The sequence below is a fragment of the Babylonia areolata genome, chromosome 3 (assembly GCF_041734735.1).
Source record: "Babylonia areolata isolate BAREFJ2019XMU chromosome 3, ASM4173473v1, whole genome shotgun sequence".
NCBI lineage: Eukaryota > Metazoa > Mollusca > Gastropoda > Neogastropoda > Buccinidae > Babylonia > Babylonia areolata.
The window spans coordinates 49779004-49791503 of record NC_134878.1 but is presented as its reverse complement, the minus strand read 5'-3'; the positions used below and the strand labels follow the sequence as shown (position 1 = coordinate 49791503).

Sequence of the window (12500 nt, the reverse complement as noted above, 5' to 3'; positions counted from 1 at the left end):
GGGAGGTGAATGATGGATATGTTCTTGTTTTCATAACCCACTGAACGCTGACATGGATAACAAGATCTATAATGTGCGTATTTATCCTCTGCTTGCGTATACACACGAAGGAGGTTTAGGTACAAGAAGGTCTGCACATTATGTTGACGTGGGAGATCGGAAAAATCTCCACCCTTTATCCACCAGTCGCTGTTAACAAGATTCACAGTCGGACTCCCCCTTTAATCCATTCTACCCCAGAGCTACATGCCTGCTACAACTCCACTGGACCAGAGAGAGAGAGAGAGAGAGAGAGAGAGGAAAAATCTCCACCCATTACCCACAAGGCGCCGTTACCGAGATTCGAACCCGGGACCTTCAGATTGAAATTCCAACGCTTTAACCACTCGGCTATTGCACCCGTCGGAATCATTCCGATTCGCCTATTCCCGGTTCGCCTATTCCAGATTCGTTCGTTCCAGAATCGCCTATAATTGAATTGGTGATCCCGATTCGGCCGTTCGTCAATGTAGCTCAAGTGGCCTGAACAGCGCGCTGTGTGGATGAGAACGTCAAGTATCTGCTTTTCTTTTCTTATTTATTTATTTTTTTTATTTATAATGTTTTTCGAGAGTAGATGTACTGTAGCACCCCCGAAAACGGAGTATGGCTGCCTACATGGCGGGGTAAAAACGGTCATACACGTAAAAGCCCACTCGTGTGCATACGAGTGAACGCAGAAGAAGAAGAAGATGTACTGTAGCGTACAATTGTGGACGAGTCCACACGGATTGGCAACCTCCTTGAAACTGAACGGAAACTATGTCTTTGATACATGTTCCCCCCAAAACAACAACAACAACAAAACAAAAACAAACAACAGCAGCAACAAAAAACAACAACAAAACAACAAGAAATAAAAATCTGTGAGAACTTTTACGCATCCTCTAATTTCTCCTAATAAAAAAAAGAAGTATACCTGATAACAGTACCACGCACGATTCCAAGGTAAACAAACACTTTCTCACCCTGGAAAAGATGAGAGAGGAAAAGGTGATGACGATGAGGAGAGCGACGACTGCCCACTGGCCGAAGAAGTTGACCCTGTTGATCAGGGCCAGGCCAGCCAGGCCGTCCAGCGACAGGAGCAGCTGCAGCAGACCACGTGACGTCCAGAACAGGAAGTACACCGAGAACTGCAGCGCGTGGAAGAAGTCGTGACGTAAGAAGGCGTAGAATGACGCCAGCACGTGACACAGCAGGCTGAACAGGAAGGTCGGGAACGCTAACCGGAAGTCCTGGGGAAGGATGAAAAAGAAAAAAAAAAAAGAAAAAAAAAGAAAAAAAGAAAAAAAGAAAAAAAAGAAAGTATGAGTGAAATAATGGCTAAAATATAATAGGTATACTTTTGGGAAAACAACAATATTATGCCTTTATCATTCTTAGCTCAACATCCCTCCAACGCTACCAGAACTAATGCTTTCCAAGGAGCCTGTTGCAACCTTTGTTACTAGTACTGCTATAGTTCAACGACCGGCTTATATCAAAGACTGAAATAAGATGACAGCTGAGCCATCAGCAAAGCGAGAACTGTATGATCAATGGTTTCTCCTCTGCATTTCGATTTCATTTAAGCTTAGTTTTTTTTGTTTTGTTTTTTTGTTTGTTTTTTGTTTTTCTTTTTTTGTGTGTGATGAACTGTTACTCAAACAAGGAGGCAAGATAAGATAAGAATAACTTTATCATTTCCAATTAGAGAAATTTGGTCAGGTGCATTATCACAACATAGACACGTAAACATCATGGAGATCATTACTGTAAAACAACAACAGGGATTATAACAAAGACACACATGTAAAAAATATCACATACGCTGTTTCATACATTCATTCCGCACATTGCATGTGATATCTTAAAATGTAAAAAAAAACAACAAAAAGAAATAATAAACATTATTTTGAATACAATTATGAGCAGAATATACTGTACTGCACACTGATTATAGATAAGTAAGATAGCAAGATCGCACCGGCTCTAAGTGCTGCAGCCTTGGGTGCTAGTTGGCATTTTGGGAACCATCCCAACGCCGGCTGCCCTAAAGCCCTATTGGCCGATTGAGTGGGGATGAAATCTGAGCGAGACACTGCACTATATTTAAATTCTAGCCCAGTGAGCCAAGACAGACGTTGCCTCCTCTGCTGTCCTGATGGTCAGAGAGAGACAGACAGACAGACAGACAGATAGACAGACAGACAAATACACACACATACGCACGCGCGCGTGCGGAGCGAAACAGAAACGAAGAGACTACAAAACCCACGACCACAACCACCACATCCCCGCTACCACCGCTCCCACCTGAAAGTAGCCCAGATGATGAAAGATCAGGACGGTGGCGGGCACCACGTTGCCAAGGTAACCCATGCCCATGGGCTCTCCATATATGGTGTTCTTCTTCCGCTCTATTCTGCGCACCGAGAGGCTGACCCGTGTCCGCACCAGCAGTGGGTCAAAAACCGCGTTGCCGAAGCCTGGCAGAATGTACCGCTGGCTGACACCCTGAAGACAGCCCCAGAAAAAAAAGCACTTTACAATAACTCGACGTCAATCACACACACACACACACACACACACACACACACACACACACACACACACACACACACACACACAGAGTGACGATTACACTTGAAAACTGCAAACGCGCAAACAACAACAACAAACAAACAAGGAACGAAAGAACAACCGGAAAAGTTATGAAACAAAGAATGAGAAAAGGAAAGAAAACAAAACAAAAAACCAAAAAATGGTTGAAAGAAAAAGAAAAGAAAGAAAAAGTCAAAACATTTCACAGCAAAAGTGTCGACAACAGCAATGCAGTCGTTCACAAAACACTGTATTAAGACAGTACCCGTTATTATCCCGGTTCAGTTTTAACTTCTTCGTTCGTTCGTGGGCTACAAATTCGTATGAACACGAGTGGGCTTTTACGTGTACGACCGTTTTTACCCTGCCATGAAGGCAGCCATACTCCGCTTTCGGGGGTGTGCATGCTGGGTACTTTCTTGTTTTCATAACCCACCGAACGCTGACACGGATTACAGAATCTTTAACGTGCGTATTTGATCTTATGCTTGCGTATACACACGAAGGGGGTTCAGGCACTAGTGAGCAGGTCTGCTCATATGTTGACCTGGGAGATGGGAAAAATCTTCACTCTTTACCCACCAGGCGCCGTTACCGAGATTCGAACCCGGCACCCTCAGATTGAAAGTCCAACGCTTTAACCACTCGCTATTGCGCCCGTCGAGTTTTAACTGAATGAGCCACATTATTCACAAGTCTGTTACACAGAACCTTTTCAGTGGTATCAAGACGCCGTTAAGGTGGAAACGAAAACATCAAGGGCAGACTATCAGATACACACATCACTTATTTTCTTGAAGTCATGAGAAACTCTAATTTGATCCAGTGCACGATGACATGGTAGTCCAGCAATAACATCAACGATGGAAGGTAAGGATAGCAGATAACATTTCCAGGACACAGTAACCCCATTACATTGCCCCACATACTCCAAAATCCTCCACTGTCGACATTGAACTGCTGGCCATAACATTTCTTATCAAAAATTCTTATAAAAAAAAACAAAGAAAAAACTGCTATGCATAGTGACAACAATAAAAAACAACAACAACTATTGAGCACAATAATGACATCATAAAGTGCTTCGAACACAGTTAAGGGTATGAAAGGTCTCATGGCCTTTACAGCTGTAAGGAAAGTGTCTTTTCCGCAGCACACAACACCATGCCGAAACGGGGCATGCATTGCAAGTTCAATGCCCAGCCGATTCCACCACGGCGACCTATTGCACAACTTTAACATCAATTATCTCACTGAGCCCTTCGCCTGAGAATTGCTTTGGCGTCAAAATTCGTTCCACCCAATCGGTATTCACGTTTTTACATATGTATAAATCGCAAAGCAGGTGAACTAACTTCTATAGTATTTTCGAGGTGTGTCCACACGTTATTTGGAAGAAAAACAAAATATTTTTAACGTTTTTTTGTTTGTTTGTTTGTTTGTTGTTGTTTTTTCGTGCTGCATCACTATGGCATTGAAGTCAGACAAGACTGTAAACTCCCGTCGGTTGAATGGGTTAAAACTGCTGAGCACCACCATAACGAATACAGAATTAGAAATAAATCCTTCTGATGCACACATGCCGCCACCACAGACTTATGGCTGAATCAAAATCAGCGTTTGGCACCGCTGGCACAAAACTTGATAAACATAAACAATTAAGATAATTATTAGTATGCTCATAGGTTTACAAAATTATCATCCTATACCGAATTCCTAAGACTGTCAATAAAAAAAATCAAAACAGTACGAGTTAATCTGACAATAAATTGTTTCTGCATTGTGATATCCTGGAATCCAGGGAGATAATGGAAATGAATAAATAGACAAATGTATTAGTATATGAATGAATACATATCCTTTTTAGGGACTTACGTATCCATAGCCTTGTACGGTTTCCGGTGCAGTAAATTCACATTCATATCATAGTTGCTCTTCTCACTCTAAGCGTCATGAGGATGACGGTATATAAACCGCTGCCATGACGTCATGGTTGCTGCTATTACTCATTTGGAGCGTCATGACGATGACGGCATAGAAATCGCTTCCACGACGTCATACTTACTTGAAGCGTCATGACAATGACGGAAAATAAACCGCTGCCATGACGCCATGGTTGCTACTACTACTCACTTTGAGCGTCATGACGATGACGGCATAGAAGCTGCTGAGCACGATGATGATCTCAAAGGCGGCGGCCACCCTCCGGCCCCAGAGGAAGAAGGCGCCCACACACTCGAAAACCAGAGTGCAGAGGATAGCCAGGAGTACGGGAGGCATCAGGTAGTTCACCGTGCTGGCACACACACACAGCACCACCGACACCCCCATGAAACCTGGAAGAAGAATGTGAGTGAGTGAGTGAGTGAGTGAGTGAATGAATGAATGAATGAAGGGAGACATCAGGTAGTTCACCGTGCTGGCACACACACACACACAGCACCACCGACACCCCCATGAAACCTGGAAGAAGAATGTGAGTGAGTGAGTGAGTCAATGAATGAATGAATGAATAATTGGTTTATTCATTTATGAGCCATTACCACTCATGAAAGGGTGTTAGAAATTAAAAGTTTGAGAAGAAGAAGAAATCATTAAAGGAGAGCGACACACACTGAACTAATACACAACACAGAAAAACAACACATGCGTATCTAACTGAAGAGCAAGTCAGCCTCAAGTCTTTGGTCTTGGTATTTGTCGCAGTGCGGATCTTGGTTTTGGAAATCGAAACCACACTTTTGAAACTTCCTCATGTCAATACAAGAACCTGTGGTGAACGTTCTTTCTTCTTTGCTGCTCCTCACATCTGGGACAACTTTCCTCATCATATCCGTGCATCTGATTCTATTTCTGCTTTTCGCTCAGCACTAAAGACTCATCTTTTTAAAACCTATCTATAAGTACTCTCAGCTTCCTTTTCTCCAGCACCACCCATGTCAGCTCACTTTGGATGTATGTAGAGTGGGAAAGGGAGAGTGTGAGTGGGGGAAGGGTTTTTTGAGAAAGCGTGGTCATGAATAATGTTTTATGTTACTTGTGATATTTTTCTTTCATATAAAGCGCCCTGAGCTCTTAGTGAGAAAGGGCGCTATATAAATGTACATTATTATTATTATTATTATTATTATTGTTAAAACATCTGTTCCACTGTTGAATCTTGCCAGTCTAATCTTTTGAATCACCTGCAAACTCGTACTTCTTCACCCACAACTTCCGTCGTTCCATTTTCTGTTGAAATGTGCGTGTGGATACTTTTATAAGCCTGTTGTGAACAGTTTATCCTAAAGAACAGCAACCCTATCTAGAATTTAAAAAAAGAAAAAGAAAAAAAAGCAGTCAGCGCCTCCCTCTTTCCCACCCCCTCCCCTAGCAGCATCATCCACCCCCCCGAGGTTCCCTCACCGAGAAGACCCGGCATGACGGCCCTGCTGAGGTCCTGGGGGTCCACGAGCGGCGTCAGGAAGTGGCTGACCCCCACCACGGTCCACAGGGCGGAGAAGACGACGAAGGCCGTGCCGGTCAGGTGGTCAAAGCGGCGGAAACACAGCAGGCCCCCCAACAGCTGCAGGACGCCGCCAAACACCACCAGGTGGGCCCCTGTGCCACGACAACAGGCACACGGGCATCACGTTTCAATTCTTTGTGAGCAAAATTACTATGTTCGTTCATATGAAAACCAACAACAACAACAACACTCCCACACACACAATTAGCTTCTTCTTCTTCTTCTTTCCGTTACACTACCAGTGGTTCATGCATGCTGGGTATTTTCGTGTCTCCATAACCCGCCGAACACTGACATGGGTTACAGGATCTTTAACGTGCGTATTTGATCTTCTGCGTGCGTATAAACACGAAGGGGGTTCAGGCACTAGCAGGTCTGCACATATGTTGACCTGGGAGATAGGAAAACTCTCCAATCTTTACCCACCAAGCGCCGTTACCGTGATTCTGTATTGTACACTCTGTGCTCTGTGTTGTTCACTCTGTGTTCTGTGTTGTACACTCTGTGTTCTGTGTTGTACACTCTGAGTTCTGTATTGTACACTCTGTGTTATGTGTTGTACACTCTGTGCTCTGCATTGTACACTCTGTGCTCTGCATTGTACACTCTGTGCTCTGTATTGTACACTCTGTGCTCTGCATTGTACACTCTGTGCTCTGTATTGTACACTCTTAGTTCTGTATTGTACACTCTGTGTTCTGTGTTGTACGTTCTGTGTTCTGTGTTGTACACTCTGTGTTCTGTGTTGTACACTCTGTGCTCTGCATTGTACACTCTGTGTTCTGTGTTGTACACTCTGTGCTGTACACTCTGTGTTCTGCATTTACGTTCTGTGTTCTGTGTTGTACACTCTGTGTTCTGTGTTGTACACTCTGTGTTCTGTATTGTACACTCTGTGCTCTGTGTTGTTCACTCTGTGTTCTGTGTTGTACACTCTGTGTTCTGTGTTGTACACTCTGTGTTCTGTATTGTACACTCTGTGCTCTGTAATGTACATTGTGTTCTGTGTCTGTATTGTACACTCCGTGCTCTGTATTGTTCACCCAATGATACTGTACTGCACACTCTGTGTTCTGTACCGTACACTCTGTGTTCCGTGTTCTGTACACTGTACGCCCTGTGTTACTGCACCACCACCACCACCAGCACCAGCACCCACCTGCCAGACAGAGGGCCACAGTGCTGAAGGGAGGCCACAGCATGTTCTCCACAGCCACCACCATGGCGGCCACCAGGTTGCCAATCAGACCCAGCGCCCCGGGCTCCGCGTACAGGATGGCGGCGAAGTCTTCCGGCGGTGGCTCCAAGGGTTCTGGGGGGTCCTCCTGATCCTCCCTCTCCTTCTCCTGCTCCTCGTCCTGCTCCATCTTCATCTTCGTCTTGTCCTCCGCCGCCTCCAGCTTCTTCTTCTCCTCCTTGTCACTCTGGGATTTGAGAACGGAACTTTCTGCTGTCTGGAAGGACACACAGAATCAGCCCTTGATTTCACACACAGAAATCTCGTGTGACAAAATGTACAACGATACGATACGATACGATACGATGGTACAACACAACGCAGGCAATACGAACCTGCACTGCAATATAACGCAACACGATGCAACGCAAGGCAAGGCAATACAATACAATACAATACAATACAATACAATACAATAGATTGAGATCACGTTTCATTGTTTTCCCAATGAGAGAGAGAGACAGAGAGAGAGAGAGAGAGAGAGAGAGACAGAGAGACAGAGAGACAGAGAGACAGATAGTATTATGGTGTATGAGGTTGTGTTTGCGGAATGTACCTGAAATGTATGCCTTCTTTGTGTGTTGTTTTGTTTATTTGTGTTGTTTTGTGGGTGGTGGGTGAGGAGGAGTGTGTGTGTGTGTGTGTGTGTGTGTGTGTGTGTGTGTGTGTGTGTGTGTGTGTGGTGGGGAGGAGGCGGGGGTGGGGGTGGGGGGGTGTCTGTGGTAGGGTGGTTGTGGTTGCAGTTACCAGCATTTCATAAGATAAACTGCGGTTTTCATGAATTGAAAACGAAAAGGTGGTGTGTCCATACGGTACCAAAAAAGTACAAAGTCGTAATTATTCTTATCAACACAACTAAATTCGTGTTCCTTTTACTAGCAGTTACAGATTTTTTTTGCCGCTACTACTGACAACATTTGGTATTTTGCAGTTTGTTAGTGCGTGTTGTCAGTTAAATGCGTATCAACCCTGTCCTGTTCTGGTTCAGTTTCAATGTCAACGATGCGTCTAAGCGTGCGGACTGATCCATACACACTACACCACATCTGCGTGTTAATAAAGTAGATGCCTGGTATCTGCTCAGACCAGACTCACTGGTTAGGCCTTGAAAAAAAAGGAAGAAATTGCTATGTGAAGTAAATCTATATACAACTGTCAATCTATATTATTGTTAATACTGATCATCAAGCTAAGATTAAACAACAACAACAACAAAACAAAACAACAACAACAACAAAACAAAAACAACCAACAACAACAAAGAACGTTGTTTTCCCATGTACACAGAAAACTAAAAGCATTATTTCTGATAATATTTGCAAATCAATTACAGATAAGGGAACTATCCTGATATGTGACAGTGTTGGAGACTTTATGGAATCTATGATGGCGAGGTTCCAAATGACATTTAATTTTTATCGTATTGATGATGTTTAGGCAAATTGTCTGACAGAGTGGCAAATTTGTCGACACGGGTGTTGCTTTCCTTGTGTCAATTAAGAATTAACAATTAAAAAAAAAGGGGTATGTCTGTCATTTTAATATTGTCGTCGTCTTCAGTTTAACGTCTTTCCACTTGAAGTGATATTAGACTGAAAAACAAAAAAACCCAAACCAAACCATGGGGGCAGGGGTTGTGGGAGGGGGTGTGGAGGGTAAAAGTGTGTGTATGTGTGGAGGGTGAATAGGGAGAGACAACGCTAGGAAAAATGGAAACGTTATAAACGCCAACATCAAACAACTATAACAAATTTTAATATTGTCTGGACCTGACTGACCAGGAAGGCCTAACCCATTGAACAGACACAGACTCAGATATCTATTCACAAAGGCCATCGACACAATTGAAGTGGTGAGTAGGCCCCTATATTAGTCACTCACACACACGCACACGCACACACACACGCACACACACACACACACACACACACACACACACACACACACACACACACACACACACACATGAACAAGCAAGCCAACAAACAAATAAACAAATTCACACGAAGAAACTAGCACCGAAGTACGCACTCACGCTCGTTTCCGTTTTCTTCCTTCACCACATACGATAACATCATTCATTCAAAAAGGTTAATCTCACGGCAGCAAAAAAATACAACAACATGTGAACACCACCAAAAAATAAATATGAGAGAAAGAGAGAGAAAGAGAGAGAGAGAGAGAGAGAGAGAGAGAGAGAGATCTCACCTGGGAAGACATGATAGTAGCGTGGTTCGTACACAGATGCCAAACTCTTTAAACGGAGTAATTTGTCAACCTGTCAGCATACTCACTCCTCCTCCTCTCTTGATGTGCAGGAAACTCTCTCTCTCTCTCGCACTCGCACACACACACACACACACACACACACACACACACACACACACACACACACACACACACACACCTGTAAGCCTTATTGTTTGCGTCACTTCTCTCTGTGTGTGTGTGTGTGTGTGTGTGTGTGTGTGTGTGTGTGTGTGTGTGTGTAGTTGGGAGGCTAGTAGATATGTGATCCAACCCCTTGTTTAATTGACGCAATTAAAAGGCCCACCATCACAGTCTGCCGCCCACGACTGAAGTCCGTAGTGGGGGTGGGGGTGGGAGGGACCTTGATGAGGACTGAGACTCGTTGAGACACTGCTGTTTTATTAACACAGATAGGCAATGATTCTCAGGGTCGTCTTTTCCGGTGTAACGTCCCAAAGCGTCCACCCCCAACCCCTCCACCCCCACCACCCATCCTTCGTAGGTCCCCTGGGGGACTTTCCGTGTCCTGAAACGTCCTCCGCAGGACGTTCTGGGACGTCCCCCCATGCTGTTTCAACCCCCCATCCCACCCCACCCCGCCCCCACCACACTGACTTCATCAACGCACCCTTCTCAAAACGTCCAGTACCCCCCACAAAATTTGTTTTGCATTTGCTCTCGTGCGCGCGCGCACGTGTGCGTACGTGTGTGTGCACCCCCTACCTCTTCCCCTAAAACACACACATACCCAGAGAGAGAGAGAGACAGAGAGAGAGAGAGAGAGAGAGAGAGAGAGATGCATTTATATGGGCTTTCAAAACAAAGAAAAACCCCCGGACATTTCATTTTGCATAAATTGTATGATTTAAACACCATTTGAATTTCTCCCATGTTCAGCATGAGATTTTAATGAATGCTAGTCTGTTCGTTGAAGGACTGAATGTGCACGTGGGTGACTTTTGTGTTATATCATTTCTATATTAATTCATCGTCGCGATATAGGTTGTGTGCGTGCCGCCACGCACGCCTCGCACATGCGTGTTCGTCGCTTGTTTAATTCTATCGACAGTTAATGTGAATTTTTTTGTTTGTTTGTTTTTGGACTGGACCTGTTTTCAATTCTATTTCTATGGTGTGCCTCATCAAAATTTTTAATGTGTGTGTTTTTAACGAGCTTTGATGTCGGTCAGCGACAGCTGTGGCGAGCAGTCACAGTTTCCGCCCTCAGCTCTCTGCACATTCGCACGCACGAACCTAATGTAGCAGGTAAGTAAGCAATTAAAAACAAGAGAGGCAAGGCTTTCAAGACTCACTTGTGATAGACTTTTTTAAAAAATCCAAGCTTTTTATGTATTGAGTATAATTTCAAAATGTAATGTTTAAGATGAGAAAGATCAGTTTCAAGCAAATTAAGTCCCCTAGCATTAATTACAGAGTAATTTCCCTGTTTTACTATCTGCATCAAAACGTTTGCAAAATAAATAAAACTTCCATGCTTAGCAAAAGAAGTTCCTGTTTGAACAAAAAATGAAAACAATGACTGCTCTTGTTGTTGGGTCAGAATATCAGATCAAAGTGCCAAGTTTAGAGAATACAAAAAAATATAAATATAACAGTAAATGCAGTTTGCATATAATTAGGCTTCATTTTTTTTTTGTGCCCATCCCAGAGGTGCAATATTGTTTTAAACAAGATGACTGGAAATAACTGAATTTTTCCTATTTTTATGCTAAATTTTATGCTGACAAAGTATTTGCAGAGAAAATGTCAATGTTAAAGTTTACCACGGACACACAGACACACACACACACACACACACACACAGACAACCGAACACCGGGTTAAAACATAGACTCACTTTGTTTACACAAGTGAGTCAAAAACCAAAAAAATACAACCTTTTGTCTTTTGTTCGGCTCACTTCGCTGCTTGAACAGTTTTGAACGGCGGACATCTCTCCTACTTCAATGCAGCACGTAGCTTAATTTACCTACCGACATGCTGGCTTCTTTGAACTGATCTTCCTTCCTTTCGTAGGTTGACCACAATCAAATATTGATTATTCTGTCAGTGTTTGGGGGATCTGCAGGAAAAAAAGCACTAATTCTCTCTCTCTCTCTCTCTCTCTCTCTATATATATATATATATATATATATATATGTATGTATGTATGTATGTATGTATAAAAAACCTTTATAACGTAGTATCTAGGCTGGACCACTCCGTCTAGCGAAGCGCTCCTTGGTGATAAAACTGATTATGTTCGTCGGAGTCACTAACCCGGTCTTCGCAAAGACTAAGAGACATTCCTGGTGGTTTTCCGACACGACCAACTGTACTCCATAGTTATATGTTTGGCTGGAGGAACAGTGGCTGGAGCACAGGAGAACAACGTGGAGGATTTATCTGTCGACGTAGGAGGCTCGGACACAACTCTCGGTACTGCGAAGGGTGAGGGGAACTGTGCTCCAGTTGCGCAACACAAATCCTGGCAATGTCCACAGTCTTCCCCTCCACTCCTCTGTGTCACTGGCGGAGGGAACAGCCAAACATTGTTGTGAACACCACTCATTCCGTCTTGAAGGGAGGGATGTAGATACAGCCCAAATCCTTTCAACGCAACACAGATCCTTCCATTCTAAACGATGACACTGGCGAAGATAAAAAAAACAAACAAAAACAAAACAAAACAACAGCAAAAACAACAAACAAACAACAACACCACTCACAAAAGTGTTGATCGATTACCTACCCATTTCTGTAGCGGACTCGGTAGTTTCTAGAAGATTCCATCCTGAAAGTGGGATGTGAATTGTGCTCTACAATAATCAAAGGCCGACAGAGCCAGATACCCGCACAGCAGGCTGACCCACTTTTTGA

At 43.6% G+C, this 12500-nt stretch overlaps 1 protein-coding gene across 1 annotated transcript in view; it reads right to left on the bottom strand.

Moving 5' to 3' along the window:
- Positions 1-11620, bottom strand: part of LOC143280362 (uncharacterized) — a 25642-nt gene extending 14022 nt beyond the window's left edge. Inside the window, exons 1-6 of the mRNA XM_076584998.1 lie at positions 11615-11620; positions 7293-7587; positions 6031-6225; positions 4759-4961; positions 2338-2538; positions 1008-1277 (exon numbers count right to left, since the gene is read on the bottom strand). Coding sequence (XP_076441113.1) covers positions 1008-1277; positions 2338-2538; positions 4759-4961; positions 6031-6225; positions 7293-7587; positions 11615-11620 — 1170 coding nt within the window. The remainder of the gene's footprint in view (positions 1-1007; positions 1278-2337; positions 2539-4758; positions 4962-6030; positions 6226-7292; positions 7588-11614) is intronic.
- Between the last annotated feature and the right edge of the window lie 880 nt (positions 11621-12500).